Below are 17,449 nucleotides of genomic sequence, written 5' to 3' on the forward strand. Positions count from 1 at the left end.
CAGCCTCTGTCTTCTATCATCAAACCAATTTTGTATCCAATTGGCTACCTCACCCTGGATCCTGTGAGATTTAACCTTAAGCAAAAACCTACCATGCGGTATCTTGTCAAAGGCCTTGCTAAAGTCCATGTGGATAATGTCATCTGCGCTGCCCTCATCTACCTTCTTGGTCACCCCTTCAAAAAACTCAATCGAATTCTTGAGACATGATTTTCTACTCACAAAACATGCTGACTTTCCCTATTCAGTCCTTACCTCTCTAAATGCCTATAGATCCTGTCTCTCAGAATACCTTCTAACAATTTACCCACTACAGACGTTTGGCTCACTGGTATGTAGTTCCCAGGCCTTTTCCTGCAGCCCTTCTTTTGCTGCCCTCCAATCTTCAGGCACCTTACCTGTGGCTGTTGATGATTTAGATATTTGCTAGGGGACCGCAATTTCCTCCCTAGCCTCCCACAACATCCTGGGATACATTTCATCAGGTTCCGGGGATTTATCTACCTTGATGCGCTTTATGACTTCCAGCACCACCTTCTCTGTATTATGTACACTCCTCAAGACATCACTTTTTATTTCCCCAAGTTCCCTAACTTTGGGGGGCTCGTGCTGCTTTGGGGGTCCACAGGTCGGGAGTTGGCGCTGGCTTGGGGATCGTGTTGCGTGTATTCCCCCTGGCTGTTGAATGATCTCTGAGGGGTTGCTATGAGGGCAACTCCCAACCCCACTCAAGTCGCTCTGGTTGCTCTGCCAGCTGTCTACTGGACAGGCTTCGTGGCTGACTGCTGACATTCCATCCCAGGCCCCACTAACTGTAACAAGGAGCAGTTCTGGCAGCTGTTGCCCCAATCAAGAGAGCTCTGTAGGGAGGAATTATGAGCACAGGATGAGACAAGTGAGATCAGATACGATCTTTAGCAAGCTGAATGAAAATGAAACAGACAAAAGGGAAAGAGACTGATGTGTTTAATTCAAAGAATTAGAGCAGGGTGATTCCAAATTAAAACAAATCTATCAGACGGCTTACTCAGCATTGAATATTCCTGAATATTATTATGTAAAGGACTAAAGGACCAAGTAGTCATGAAAAAATGGTGAACACCACATGTTAATCCAGATGACAAATGGGAAAAAATACACCAAATTGTATTACCTGAGTATAAGAAAGAGATTCTAAAGATAGCTCATGAAATTCCATTAGGGGGATATTTTGGCATAAAGAAAACCCAAGCAAAGATACAAAAACAGTTTTACTGGCCCAGAGTACATAAAGATGTAGTTAACTTCTGCCGAACTTGTCAAGTAATAGGGACACCACAAGCTGAAATAAAGCCAGCACCTCTGATCCCTATTCCAGCTTTTGTAGAACCTTTTACAAGAGTTCTAATCGACTGTGTAGAACCAGTGACGACAATGTGAAGTGGAAATTGATAATTGTTAATTATTATGGATATATCCACTAGATTCCCTGAAGCCATACCATTAAGAACCATTACAGTCAGGAGAGTGGTAGAGGAATTAATTAAATTCTGTACTAGATATGGCTTACTGAAGGACCTATAATCAGACCAAGAGTCAAATTTCATGTCAAGATTTTTTAAGGAGGTCACGTCTATAAAACAGTATAAATCATCGGTATATCATCCAAAATCCCAAAAAGCATTAGAGAGGTGACATCACACTTTGAAAACCATGATGAGAGCATATGGCCAAGATTACCCTCATGATTGGAACAAAAGGATTCCATTATTTGCCATTAGGGATGCACCAAATGATTCCACTAGATTTAGTCCTTTTGAATTGATCTACAGACATGAAGTTAGAGGACCACTGAAATGAATCCAAGAAAACAATATTAGGCAAGAAGTGAGAAACTACAGGAGCGATTCGGCCAAATAAATTCTAAGTGTCGAATTTGTGTCAAAACTGGAGTAAATCCCATTGTTTTTTTCAGTGGAATTTTCAAAATGAATCTCCCACATTCTGTGCACTGAGCGGGCCACTGCGCATGTGCTGATCTGCTTAATCACTGGCCCTCCAACTCCCCAAGAGCCTCAACATCTCCCCTCTGCTTCCAGCCCACCTTGATCTTCCACCCCCCGCACTACCACCCCCCCACCACCCTCCCCCCACCCCAGGCAGCCCCAATCCCTGATCCACCCCAGCAGGCCGACCACCGCAACCCCACCCTGATGCCCAGCTCCAATCACTGGCCTCCCTCCCTTTGTCACTCAGCTAGACTGCAGAGTGGCCCCATTAGGTACAGCCCCCTTGGCACTGCCCGATGCCTGATGGACAGTGCCAAGATGCCCCTGAACATTGGCACTGCCCAAGGGGCCAGGCTGGCAATGACCAGGGGGGACCTCCCCTTACCTCTGACCCTCTGGGGGGGGCCTCCATTGCCCCCCTTCACTCTAGCGGGGTTGGGTTGGAGTGAAACACTCCTAGCAGAGGGGGGAGGAGATTCTAGCGGGCCCGGTGACTTCAGTCCTGGGACCGCTAATGATATGTAAAATATTTTAAATTTAGGATTAGAATAATTATACAGCTCCATGCTGTGGCGCGGAGCTGATGGCGCCAGAAATCTGGCTGTCAGAGACTCGCGGAGGTTGTGGCACACAGTGGGAAGCCTGCGAAACGGCCGCCGCTTGAGTCTCCCGGCGGCTGCGCTACAGAAGCAGCGCAGCGGGCTGGGAGAATCACCCCCTACACTTTTAGACTATGTCTCGAATTTCAAAGAAAGCCTGAATGGGGCTTGTGAGGTGGCAGGGAAACACTTAAAGACAGCACAGCAGGGAATGAAACAGTGTCGAACAGGAAGGCACAGCCTCATAGTTTCATAGCAGGGGAAAAGTGCTCATGTCAGGCGAGGCACTGAAAGCCAGATTTAGTGGGCCGTATCAGATCAAAAGGAAGTTGAGTGAGGTCGATTATCTGGAATGCATACCAGATAGATGTAAATCACACAGAATGTGTCATATTAACTTGCTTAAGATGTACAGGGACAGGGGAGATCAGTACAAACATGAGATCCTGATAATAATGAAACAGGGAGAAGAAGAGTTAAATTTGGACAGTGACTTTCCTAAAATTCATTTGGGTAATGAGGAAGTCCTGGAAAATTTAAACAACTGGTTAGGTTATCTTCCAGATAAGAGCCAAAGCGAATTGGAAGAGTTACTGCAATCCTATAAATGTATTTGTGGGGACAAATTAGGTAGAATGGAGGTAGCAATCATGATGCAGATGTAAGAGACACAGTTTCGATAAAACATCTGAATAGGTTACATCCAGAAAAGTTATCACAAGTACAGAAGGAAATTGAATATATGCTCCAGAATGACATTATAAAAGTAAGTTACACCCGAACAGGAGGGAGACTAACATCCTGGCGGGGAGATTTGCTAGAGCCACTCGGGAGGGTTTAAACTAGCTTGGCAGGAGGGTGGAATCCAAAGCAGTAGGGAGACAGAAGAGAAGGTTGAGGACAGCACAGAAGTTAAAGAAAGCACATTAAGTAGTAAAGACAGTGTCAGTAATCCTAGTACCAGACGGATCAGTTAAAAGCAAGACAGAGAGCAAGGGAAGTCCAGATTAAACTGCATTTATTTCAATGCAAGAGGCCTGACTGGCAAGGCAGATGAACTCAGGGCATGGATGGGTACGTAGGACTGGGATATTATAGCAATTTCTGAAACATGGCTAAGGGAGGGACAGGACTGGCAGGTCAATGTTCCAGGGTACAGATGCTATAGGAAAGATAGAGCAGGAGGTAAGAGAGGAGGGGGAGTTGCACTTTTGATTAGGGAAAACATCATGACAGTACTGAGAGGGGATATATCCGAGGGTTCGGTCACTGAGTCTATATGGGTAGAACTGAGAAATAAGAAGGGGGAAATCACTGATAGGATTGTACTATAGGCCCCCAAATAGTCGGCAGGAAATTGAGGAGCAAATATGTAAGGAGATTACAGATAGCTCCAAGAAAAATAGGGTGGTAATAGTAGAGGATTTTAACTTTCCCAACATTGACTGGGACAGCCTTGGTATTAGCGGGTTGGATGGAGAGAAATTTGTTGAGTGTATTGAGGAGGAATTTCTCATTCAGTATGTGGATGGCCCGACTAGAGAGGGGGCAAAACTTGACCTCTTAGGAAATAAGGAAGGGCAGGTGACAGAAGTGTTAGTGAGGGATCACTTTGGGGCCAGTGATCATAATTCTATTAGTTTTAAGATAGCTATGGAGAATGATAGGTCTGGCCCAAAAGTTAAAATTCTAAATTGGGGCAAGGCCAATTTTGATGGTATCAGGCAGGAACTTTCAAAAGTTAATTGGGGGAGTCTGTGGGAAGGCAAAGAGATGTCTGGTAAGTGGGAGACTTTAAAAAGTGTGTTAACCAGGTTCAGGGTAAGCACATTCCTCTTAGAGTGAAGGGCAAGGCTGGCAGAAGTAGGGAACCCTGGATGACTCAGCATATTGAGGCCCTGGTCAAGAAGAAGGTGGTGGCACATGACATGCATAGGCAGCTGGGATCAAGTGAATCCCTTGAAGAGTATAGGGGATGTAGGAGTAGAGTTAAGAGAGAAATCAGGAGGGCAAAAAGAGGACATGAGATTGTTTTGGCAGATAAGGCAAAGGAGAATCCAAAGAGCTTCTACAAATACATAAAAGGCAAAAGAGTAACAAGGGAGAGAGTAGGGCCTCTTAAGGATCAACAAGATCATCTATGTGCGGATCCACAAGAGATGGGTGAGATCCTAAATGAATATTTCTCATCAGTATTTACTGTTGAGAAAAGCATGAATGTTAGGGAACTTGGGGAAATAAATAGTGATGTCTTGAGGAGTGTACATGTTACAGAGAAGGAGGTGCTGGAAGTCTTAAAGCGCATCAAGGTAGATAAATCCCCGGGACCTAATGAAGTGTATCCCAGGACATTGTGGGAGGCTAGGGAGGAAATTGCGGGTCCCCTAGCTGAGATATTTGAATCATTGATAGTCACAGGTGCCTGAAGATTGGAGGGTGGCAAATGTTGTGCCTTTGTTTAAAAAGGGCTACAGGCCAGTGAGCCTCACATCTATGGTGCGCAAGTTGTTGGAAGGTATTTTGAGAGACAGGATCTACAGGCATTTAGAGACGCAAGGACTGATAAGGGACAGTAAGCATGGCTTTGTGCATGGAAAATTATGTCTCACAAATTTGATTGAGTTTTTGAAGGGGTAACCAAGAAGGTAGATGAAGGCAGTTCAGTCAACGTTGCCTACATGGACGTTAACAAGGCCTTTGACAAGGTACCGCATGGTCGATTGTTGCATAAGGTTAAATCTCACGGGATGCAGGACGAGGTAGCTAAATGGATACAAAATTGGCTTGATGACAGAAGCCAGAGGGTGGTTGTAGGGGGTTGTTTTTCAAATTGGAGGCCTGTGACCGGCGCTGTGCCTCAGAGATCGGTGCTGGGTCCACTGTTATTTGTCATTTATATTAATGATTTGGATGAGAATATAGGAGGCATGCTTAGTAAGTTTGCAGATGACACCAAGATTGGTGGCATAGTGGACAGTGAAGAAAATTATCTCAGCTTGCAACAGGATCTTGATCAATTGGGCCAGTGGGCTGACGAATGGCAGATGGAGTTTAATTTAGATAAATGCGAGGTGATGCATTTTGGTAGATTGAACCAGGGCAGGGCTTACTCAGTTAATGGTAGGGCGTTGGGGAGAGTTACAGAACAAAGAGATGTAGGGTACATGTTCATAATTCCTTGAATGTGGAGTCACAGGTGGACAGAGTGGTGAAGAAGGCATTCAGCATGCTTGGTTTCATTGGTCAGAACATTGAATACAGGAGTTGGGACATCTTGTTGAAGTTGTACAAGACATTGGTAAGACCACACTTGGAATACTGTGTACAGTTCTGGTCACCCTATTATACAAAGGATATTATTAAACTAGAAAGAGTGCAGAAAAGATTTACTAGGATGCTACCGGGACTTGATGGTTTGTGTTATAAGGAGAGGCTGGATAGACTGGGACATTTTTCTCTGGAGTGTAGAAGGCTGTGGGGAGATCTTATAGAGGTCTATAAAATAATGAGGGGCATAGATCAGCTAGATAGTCAATATCTTTTCCCAAAGGTAGTGGAGTCTAAAACTAGAGGGCATAGGTCTAAAGTGAGAGGGGAGAGATACAAAAGTGTCCAGAGGGGCAATTCTTTCACACTGAGGGTGGTGAGTGTCTGGAACAAGCTGCCAGAAGTAGTAATAGAGATGGGTACAATTTTGTCTTTTAAAAAGCATTTAGACAGTTACATGGGTAAGATGGGTGTAGAGGGATATGGGCCAAATGCGGGCAATTGCGACTAGCTTCGGGGTTTAAAAAAAAGGGCAGCATGGACAAGTTGGGCTGAAGGACCTGTTTTCATGCTGTAAACCTCTATGACTCTATGTTCTGGTGACTGGAAATCCCTTATCGTAATGGTGTTGAAGCCAGATGGAATACAAACGCTGGAATTCTACCGCCCTGCCCACCACGGAATCAGAGCAGCCTAGAGGCGGACAATGGAAATGTCCATTGACCTCGAGCGCCAATTTCTGGTCTCGCTCAAGCAAGACCGTAAAGTCCTGCCCAAACATTTTGTATGGACTACAGGAAAGGGAGTACCATCACCAAGAGGGATTTGTTTCCTATTCCAACTTTGGAAGGTTGCAGAGAAAGTTGGATGGTTTAAATTCTTCACGGAGATAGACTTGCTAAAGAATTATTGGCAAGTACCTCTGACTGAGAGGGAAAAAGTGATGTCTGCATTTGTGATGCCAAATGGATGTTATCAGTTCAAAGTTATGCCGTTCGGGATGAAGAACGCACATGCAACGTTTCAGAGACTCACAAATAAAGTTATTCAAGGACTGTGCAGTATACCTTAATGATTTAGTGGTGTTCAGTCAAAGTTGGGCAGAACATCTGAACCACTTAAAAGAATGGTTTGAGCATCTAAAAGGAACCAATCTCAACATGAATCTAACAAAAAGCAAATTTGCTAAAGCCCAAATTTCATATATGGGACATAGAACATAGAACAGTACAGCACAGAACAGGCCCTTCGGCCCACGATGTTGTGCCGAACTTTATCTGAAACCAAGATCAAGCTATCCCACTCCCTATCATCCTGGTGTGCTCCATGTGCCTATCCAATAACCGCTTAAATGTTCCTAAAGTGTCTGACTCCACTATCACTGCAGGCAGTCCATTCCACACCCCAACCACTCTCTGCGTAAAGAACCTACCTCTGATATCCTTCCTATATCTCCCACCATGAACCCTATAGTTATGCCCCCTTGTAATAGCTCCATCCACCCGAGGAAATAGTCTTTGAACGTTCACTCTATCTATCCCCTTCATCATTTTATAAACCTCTATTAAGTCTCCCCTCAGCCTCTTCCGCTCCAGAGAGAACAGCCCTAGTTCCCTCAACCTTTCCTCATAAGACCTACCCTCCAAACCAGGCAGCATCCTGGTAAATCTCCTCTGCACTCTTTCCAGCGCTTCCACATCCTTCTTAAAGTGAGGTGACCAGAACTGCACACAATATTCCAAATGTGGTCTCACCAAGGTCCTGTACAGTTGCAGCATAACCCCACGGCTCTTAAACTCCAACCCCCTGTTAATAAAAGCTAACACACTATAGGCCTTCTTCACAGCTCTATCCACTTGAGTGGCAACCTTTAGAGATCTGTGGATATGAACCCCAAGATCTCTCTGTTCCTCCACATATTACAAGACACGGTCAAATGGCCCCACAAGACGTAAAAGTACGGGCCATTTGGGATTTTCTGGAACCCACAATAAGTAAAGGTTTCTGGGAAAGAGTGGATTTTATCATACACTTGTGCCGAACTTTAGCAGTGTGGTAGCACCACTCACAGAACTTGTAAAGAAGAACAAGTACTTTAATTGGATGGAGAACTGCAAAACAGCATTCAAACATTTAAAAATTGTGTTGATAACAAAACCAGTGTTAGCTGCACCAAATTACAACAGGCAGTTTAAACTGGCTGTGGATACTCGTGACATCGTTGTGGGAGCTGTGTTGTTACAGGAAGACGAGCTTGGCACTGAGAAACATGTTTCTCAAGGAAATTAAATCATCACCAACAGAAGTATTCCATCATTGAAAAAAAGACTTTAAGCTTGGTACTGGCATTACAACATCTTGAGATTTATGTTACCAGTAATCCTACAGAAACAATCATATATATGGACCATAATCTCTTAAAATTTCTGGAAAAGTTTCAAGATTGGAACACCAGGTTATTCCGATGTTGTTACAACCATTTAATTTAAAAATCATTTATTTGACCGGAAGAGAGAACGTCATTGCGGATGCTTTACCATGAGCATAAAAGAGACTTTTGGAGACATTAGGTGAAAATTTTATGGGGTACATTTTTATTGTTAATGCATGCTCGTAAATCTTTGTAATGGTTGATAAGGTAGAACAGTTAAGAAATGATTGAGATTTAGGGGCCATACGGTGGCACAGTGGTTAGCATTGCTGCCTCACAGCGCCAGAGACCCGGGTTCGATTTCCAGCTTGGGTCACTGTCTGTGTGGAGTTTGCAAGCTCTTCCCGTGTCTGCGTGGTTTCCTCCCGCATTCTGAAAGACGTGCTGGTTAGGTGCATTGACTCGAACAGGTGCCGAAGTGTGGCGACTAGGAGAATTTCACAGTAACTTCATTACACTGTTAATGTAAGCCTTACTTGTGACTAATAAATTAACTTTAACTTTAAAGAAATGAAAGCGCCTTTCAAATTAAGACGTTTCATTTTTAAAAATAGGGGATGCATTAGGAATTTGGGAAGTTAATGAAGTTAACAGTTGAACTTGAGATGAAAACAAAATGACAAGCAAGTAACAAGATTAGCAGGTGTCTAGAGAAATTGAGGTACGAATTGCCATATTAGAAAGACTGTTTACCAGAGATCAGTGGGGCTGTACAAATGATGACTTCTAAAGGCAAGGAATTTGAGAGAAGTAACAGCCAAATCCACAAGGTAGAATATCAAAGAAACCGAACAATAAAACTGCTTGCACCCTCATTGGGGAAGGAGGCTAGTTTTCCATCCAACAGTCAAACAAAGGCCTGGCCCATTTAACATTTGGAGCCTCGGCAGATTGCAGATTTTCTCCTCTAAAAGTCACAGTTTCATGCCTTTGCTAAACCAGGAAAAGATACTTTTACAGACTTGGTCATCTAAAATGTACTGTATGGTAATTATTAGCTAGATTTGAGTTACTGAGTTACTAAATTAGATGTTGTTTGGGAAAAGCGGTGTGTCAGTGAGTTCAGGGAACATGGATATATTTGGGAACCAGTAGTAATTTCAGATAAAATGGTGCATTTAGTTATTAATATACTTAAGTGCCATAGTGTTCTTGTCATGTTTTTTTTCTATTACTGTAATAAATGCTCATTATTCATTGTTTACACAACAACTGGACTAGTTCCTCAGTGGGTTGTATATGATTCCTCACATTATTCCAAACAAATGTATATCACTTTGAACCAGTGTTTCTACTTATTCTTCTGGGTTTTGAGACATTCTCACAGGTAACATCAGCGGGGTTCTTAATACCTGTATAATAGGAAGTGCACTTTGTTAATTGACCACCAAGCCCATAAGATTATATTTAGTTCAAAGAAGGGGATTAATCCCTGATGGCAGCACGACTTTAGAAATGAACATTGATTTTGATGCCCCATCAGTGCAATATTAAATGTTGTAAGTGAGTAACTCATTCATAATGGGAATGGATGAAGATATCCAGAGAGAAAGAAGCCAAATTGGTTAATTGAAAGTTTGTACAAAGAAAGCAGAACATTCTTTTGTGAAAAACACACTGGTAATAAGGATTTTTTTTTACATGTAAATTACTCTAGTCATTTTTGTTTTGGCTATGTGACAGTAAAAACAAACATACAACCCAACAATTTCAAGTATTGGTGATATAAGTTTAGTCATAATTGGACCCAGGAAATTATGTACATTTACTGTTTCGCATTTTAATGTACAAGTTGTATTTTTATGTGGGGAGAAAATGTAGTATGTTGCACAGCTGCCTCTCTGCTGAGGAGGTGTAACTAAGGTTAGTTCAACAATGGCTGCTTGCAGTGATTCCACATGGTGAATTTTTGCTCAGTGTAGTGTACAACCTGTGGAAAATATCACACCCAATGCTAATTCTGTCTTCAAAAAACATACACAGTCATTAATAAAAACCCACTCAATAATATCAACCTCAACAGACACTCATACACAAAGACACAAACTCAATCATATACAAAGTCGGCAGTATTTAACATGCAACAAGGGTTTGCTGACTAGAGAGCTATCAAGAGCCCCATATCATTTCCTTTTGGGATGGCCCACCAAATTAAAGCACCAGTCAACACTTAACTGGGCAGCAGCAGCCCTTCCCTGAGATCAAGGACCCCAGGGCGTGGAAATCAAATTACCCGAGAGCTGTCAACCATTCAGAGATCATTCTGTGCACTGTTTAGCAGCGCCAGTAGGAACAGTGACTGCTGCTGGTTAGTCACCTGAGGCTCAGGATCACCATGGCACCAAGGCGAGTGATGGCTGGCTAGGGATTACAGGATTGAGATTGCAGATGAGGGGGAAGGGGGATCATCAGAAAGGACAGAGAGGTATCTCTCAACAACACCCCCCCCCATCCCCTTCCTGGTGCCAGGTCTCTTGATCATGTTCTGAGTGTCTTTGCCTTTTGGGCTTCGTGCATGGCAAATCCCCCACCCTCCATTGGTTTAATACCAGTAGCAGCAGATGGGATCCATAAATGAGCATTAGTTGCTCAATTAATAACCTCAATTAGCAGTGGACAGGAAGGCCATCCATGAGCCTTCCAAACTCAGACTTAATCGGCGTAGAGGCAGGAAGGAAGTCCCCACTGTCACCCTAACACCTGCTTAAATGCTCCCCCCCAGCACATAACTTGGCTTGGGGGAAGGGCATTAAATTCTGCCTATCACTCATATGCAAATACACAAACTCCATCACTCAGAGTTGCCTCCATCAAAACAACTGGGGTACCTTATTTCCATCTGAAAGAACCTGGCACCATCGATTATTGATTGGACTTACAGTGTGGGCTCTCCTTAGCTCCAGCCTGCAGAAGCATCTTGGCCATGGGCACATTGTTGGTCATGACTGCAATGTCCAAAGGCATTAAACCTTCACTGTTAGGTGTGTTCAAATCCAGTTCCTCTGTGCTGTAGAGATTTAGGAGCATCTGGACGGCATCAAGATCCTGCTGTTCCACAGCCTCAAAGACTGCCTCGTTACTATGAAAATTCTAAAAAAATGAAATAGGAAATTGTTTTTTTCTTCACATTTTGATGTTGTGTATATAATATATTTGGTGCAGTAAAGCAAGTGGGTGAGTTCCAGTACCAGTAGCGCCTGTCTACTGCTGTCATCACTTCAAGTTGTAATTGGTTTAAGCGCACAGATCAGGTTTCATTGCAACAGCTGCCCATAATATACACTCTGCTCTCAAACAGAAGCAAAACCTCTGCTCCAGGCAGCCTCACACACTGTGAACAAAGATTGTGCACAGCATGGTACTCAACTTGATACAGAACCCTGAGCAATTGGTGTATTTCTATGGTTTTTGGGTAGGCTGTCATGTTATATTGTTACACCTATTGATAATTGCATGTAATACTGGAATAATCAAGATAGGCCTCCATTGAACACCATCCAGCTACTTCAACCTGGATCAAACTTGCTTTGTTCTTATATTCAGAAGAAATTGAATACACTCTACCAAAATCCGTTATATCACCTCCAAATAGTACCAATGTACAGATGTCAAATATCACATAGTTATCAACTTCATAGAATAGAATTATTTTTTACTTTTTGTCAATTTAGTGAGGTGTTGATGGAAGTAACACTTTTAATATTATACAGCTAGTGCTAGCAGCAAACAAGTTCCTTCTATACTGTCCCATAATATACTCCTCGGCAAAGGCGAACTTACACTTTTGGGGGCCTGACACTCGCCTTCTTTGTGGGCACCCCCCCCCCATGACATCACGCCTCGCCCCCTGGTGATGTGGTGGCCTGCCCACCAGTGAGGGCTTGTTTTCACCTACCCAGCCCCTGGCTGGGGGTTAAGTGGCCCCAGCATTTGCTCCCATCGACGCCCTAAGCTCACAGGTGTGCTGGTGGCTCACTGGCTGCCTGGCTGCTGCTGCTAGCTATCTGGCCTAGCCTCTGCTCTCGCCCTCAGATGGCAGCCTCACCCTTGCCAGTCCAATTGCTGCCCAGCCCTCTGACTCTCAGTCCTGGCTTCTGCTCAAGTCGCCCTGTGGCTCCCCAAAAAGCACACCACGCCTGCCTGGCCCTTGCACTTCCCGAATGCTCACCACTTGCTTATGTGGCCGGGCCTCAAACTTTGATGTCCATGTCCTTCTGGCTGGCTGTCTGGCTGCTGGCTTTATCTGGCCTGCCCTGGTCTCTGCTCTCACCTGTCCTCGGTTGGTGGCCTCGCACTTGCCAGTCCGCCCAGTTCACCCACTCCTAGCCCTGGCCTCTGGTTGAGTCACCCCATTGCTCCCTGAAAACCACACAAATTTAGAACTACCAGTCTCTGACTGGTGCCACCACTCAGTATGGGGCGCTGCGATCCCATGCTGCAGCGCTGTGTGTTGCATTGTAAATCTGCCTCTTTTTCCAGGGCAGGTCAGATATGGAGTAAATCTCCTTGCACTCTTCCTGTTGAATACTCTCAGAGCAGGTACAACATTGGTTAGTTACAGAGTAAAGCTTCCTCCATACTAACCCATTAAACATTTCAAAGTCAGGTACATTATGGGTTAGATACAAAATGAAGTTCCCTCTACAGTGTTTTATATAAAACTTCCAAGACAGGCAAAGCAAGACTTAATTACAAAGTAATGCTTCCTCTCCACCAGGCTTGTTCAACCCTTGCCCCACACGCCAGATGTGGCTCGCAAAGCCCCCATGTATACCCTGGAGGCAGTTTCAAAATGCCGATAAATGAAGTGGAAGATTCTTAAAGCTCCTCCAATCACAACCATTCTGTGAGCCTATCAACAGTAAATGTGGGAGAGAAGTAGTCTATGATTGGAGGACCAACAACACTGATGTGGAAGACAGAGAGAAAGAGTGAGTGTGGGAGAGAGAGACAGTGAGCAAGTGCTTGTGGGAGTACATATTTGTCAGGCTCATTTGCAGTTTCAGGATTTGCACTCACCCTGATTGCCTCACAATCACACCCACTCATGTGGGTGAAGGTGTGAATGAGCATCAAGAGATTGGGAGTGAGGCAGACAAATAGGCTCTGTCCATCTCATACTCTAACATTGATCTTTATTAATTGCTCTTATTCAATGATCAATTTATTGCTTTAACATTGCTTTAATTTTGATCAGCAAGTTCGTTCTTCATACCTCAACTTTATTTTGAAATTCATGTTTAATGTTGTGCCAACCCTTACCTTTCAGAAATTTGCTTATTGACCCCTTGAGTGAGGAAGAAAATGGAAATGTGCCCCCCCGCGCCCCCCCAAGTGAAAAGGTTTGACAAGGCTGCTCTACATTGTCCCATCAAACATTTCCAGGGCAAGTACAGCATGGGTTAGACACAGAGTAAAGTTTTGCTTCATTGTATCCTAAAATAAGCCCAGAACAGGTCACAGGTTAGATACAGAATAAAACCTTCTACACAAAAGCTTTTTTACTCAGCAGTGATCTGCAAGGCACAGGCTGACTTGGATTTATAACAGGATACAAATTTTATTGATTAAAAAAAATAAGCCTTTCTGTGTTTCATGGATTACTTGTTGGATACTTTTTATATCACAGCACACATAGCATTAAATTGTTTACAAGTAACTGTTTTTGCAGGTTGCATAGATTACACACCTCAGAGTGGCTAATATACATATCACAGATTAGATGAGGGACAAATCTGAGGTGACAACATTCTTGTCCATTTGTAGTTTGCTGCCATTGCCCTTGAAAGGTATTCTGTTCTTCAAGCTGATTAGCAGGTAAAGGCAATCAGTTCAACGTAAACTTCTTATGCAGCTGTTTATACCACATACCTGGTAAAGGTTGACAGATGCTGATCGATATTTTGTGAATGGCTGACCACCTAATCTGTAGAGTGCAGCTTTTAGTGCATTTTGTTCTCTTTGCAAGGGCAATGAGATTGTGATACAGTCCAATAGGTAAGATACAATTTCAAAGCATCTATTTCATCCCTGGGTCTTACTGTATCATGGACTTTGGAGAGATAAAGGCATCCTGTACTTTTCAGGAGAAATGGGAGTTCATTACAGGATTGGTCAGAAATTGAAATTAAGAAGAGAATGCGGCATAAAAAACACACAATCCTCTTTTTGACTTTTGCAGCCATTGAAATTTTAAACCAGTGCGTAGTTTGGTGATTTCAATCCAGCTGCACAACAGAGAACAAACTATAGTTTTACAACAGAGCATCAGCAGAGCCCAGTCATTTCCATCTGAAACAAGTTCAATTATTAACAGGTAGAACCAGTAGACTTCCTTACCACACAAGACTTCCGCTGCTTGTTTTTTTCATTTCGTCCCATCAAGTTTGTCTCATCAAACGAAGTATAATTAACTTTGAACTTTCCTGAAAGATTTCGGTACAACCTCTTTGCTGCATTAGGAGAGGACGGAGTGACTAGCTTCTTCCCATGAGTAAGCTGGAGATCCCTCATCTGCTGAGTCATCTTGGGAGATGAGGACCTATTAGTAAAGTAATAGAAGGGTTCTTTGCTGTAAATACATTCACAAATATTGATCCTGACAATCTCTGATCTCTCAGGATTACTGAGTGGCTGCCTATTATGTCAGTTTTTGCTGCAGAGTTACAATTCAGTCTTGTTGCATCAGATTTGAGAGCCTGTCACCCCCCACTTTTAGGTCTTCTATTTACTCCTGATTATATATACTTCCCAACTCATAACTCACCCTGCACATGAATTGTCATCTGACTTATGTTGCACATTCACTATGTTCCTTGTAACTAGAAGGTGAAGTTAGGGTGCAATTTACGATCCCCACCCCCGCAAGAGTCCATGTTCACCCACCAGAAGCAAGTCAAAAATTATGATTCCTCATTGACGTCCACAGTGTACATGCACTTTGCTTTGAAAAAGACGATGAGTAGTGCAACGCTGTAAGACAGTATGCCTATCAGCAAATCAGCAATACACACACCAACTTTACTACTAGTATGTGAATATAAATGAAGGAGATGAATTAGAGCCAGCTTCACACAAACATAAAGTTCAGTCCTCCAAATTAAAAGTAACAGAAAGTTGAAACAAGGTACAGACAACAATAATTTAAATTTCCCTAAGAATCTACAAAATAGGAGAGTAGGTCAAATGACTCATTGACCATGCTCCATTGTTCAGCAGGATTGTGGATGAACTTCAACATCAAGTCCATTTTCCCACCCTACACTCATATCCCTTCATTCCCTTAGTGCCCTAAAATGTATCAATCTCAGCTTTGGATATACTCATCGACTTAACATCCACAGAGTTCTGGGGCAGAAAATTTCAAATATTTTCAACACTTTGAGTGAAGAAATTTTTCCTCATCTCAATCCTTTATTTGAGACTATGCCTGCTAACTCATACAAATATATGTATGAGGACAGGAGACCACTCAGTCCCACAAGCCTGCTCCACCATTCAATAAGATCAAGGCTGATCTGATTGTAACTTCAACTCCACATTCTCACCTACCCTGATAACCGTTCACCCCCTTGCTTATCAAGAATCTACCTCTGCTTTAAAGATATTCAGACTCTGTTTTCACCATTTTTTGAGGAAGAGAGTTCCAAAGGCTCATGATTCTCTGAGAGAATAAAGTTCTCCTTATCCCTGTCTTAAGTGAACAGCCCCTTATTTTTAAACCGTGACTTCTAGTTCTAAATTCTCCCACAAGAGGAAGCATCCTTTCTACATCCTATATCCTGGACTCTCCAGCCAGGGAAAGCAACTCATCAGCATCTACCTTATCAAAACCTCAAAGAATTTATCAGCATTTATCAAGGTACCTGAGAAGAAATGCTGCAGAATCAAGCTACTGGTGCCCATCCTACAGCTTGTATATTGCTATGACCAGCTGAGAAGAGTTGAACTGGCTCTCCTCAATTCAGCCTCCTCGATTGGTCACAACAAAGGTTTATTTTTTATGAGGATGTGCCTTTTACAGATAAGAATGTACTTAACTATTTAAGCTGTGAGCAATAAGGAACCAATCAAACACGGTTTTTTGGAGTCAAAAAAGAGCAAACTTATTTACTACTGAGAAAAATAATAAAAATACGACATCAAGCATTCAGCCTTTATGCAATCATTAGGCCCCACACACATACACAGATTTCAGAAAAAAGGGGAGTTAGAGCCAATCAAAAAAGTATGGTTAATTGTCCTTTGATTGTCCTTAAGGCGTAGTTGTTAACTGATTTAGGTTAGCTGGGTTCTTGGATGCAGTCAAATGTAGAAGATGTTGCAATTAGTACAAAATCTCAGTTCATTGGCAGGTTTTTGGTTCAGTTAGCTTTCCAAACGAGGCTTATTCCAAAAGAGAAAGAACCCTTAGTTTGTTTCTTCTGCTGAAGAGGCACAGTGGTTAGCACTGCTGCCTCACAGCGCCAGGGACCTGGGTTCAATTCCGGCCTCGGGTCACTGTTTGTGTGGAGTTTGCATGTTCTCTCTGTGTCTGCTTGGGTTTCCTCTGGGTGCTCCGGTTTCCTCCCACACTCTAAAGATGTGCGGGTTAGGTTGATTGGCCATAGTAAATTAACCATAGTGTCAGGGATTCGCAGTAAAATATGCGGGGTTACGGGAATACAGCTGGGTAAGATTGTCATTGGTGCAGACTCGATGAGCCGAATGGCCTCCTTCTGCACTGCAGGGATTCTATGACTTTCTGGACATCCCCTATGTCATTGTAATCTCTCTCTACTGACTGGCAGCTTTGCATTGAAATACTTCACCCATTGTGTATTTCCAAGAGGTTTTAGGTAGGTCTGTCTGTGGCAGCCATTCTTTCAATAACCAGTACTATGCATTTTTAATGTCTGTTCCTGCAACACTTACAAGTTTAAATCAACGTCTGGATTGTAGGAAGTGTCTCTCTCTCCTCACACTCCCCTGAGGATGATTTGTTTGTTTCTTACCTCCACCTTGGAATGTGGCCTTGCACCTTTAAGCAGTTGGTCTCAGCTCAATTTGCAAAATTTCCATTCAGTTGAAAGTTGAAATGTCGTATTTTCAAAATAAAGTGGCATATCCTCGTAACACCTCCCCATCACAAAGAAAGATTCACTCTCATTTTATTCCAAGATATA

The 17,449-nt window shown here is 43.0% G+C and overlaps 1 protein-coding gene across 1 annotated transcript in view; it reads right to left on the bottom strand.

Moving 5' to 3' along the window:
• The window catches only part of LOC144510434 (ankyrin repeat and fibronectin type-III domain-containing protein 1-like), an 878,059-nt gene that overhangs the window by 88,318 nt on the left and 772,292 nt on the right, over positions 1-17,449 (bottom strand). Inside the window, exons 6-7 of the mRNA XM_078239881.1 lie at positions 14,625-14,826; positions 11,165-11,375 (exon numbers count right to left, since the gene is read on the bottom strand). Of these exons, the coding sequence (XP_078096007.1) occupies positions 11,165-11,375; positions 14,625-14,826 (413 nt within the window). The remainder of the gene's footprint in view (positions 1-11,164; positions 11,376-14,624; positions 14,827-17,449) is intronic.

Source organism: Mustelus asterias, chromosome 23 (genome assembly GCF_964213995.1).
Source record: "Mustelus asterias chromosome 23, sMusAst1.hap1.1, whole genome shotgun sequence".
Lineage (NCBI taxonomy): Eukaryota > Metazoa > Chordata > Chondrichthyes > Carcharhiniformes > Triakidae > Mustelus > Mustelus asterias.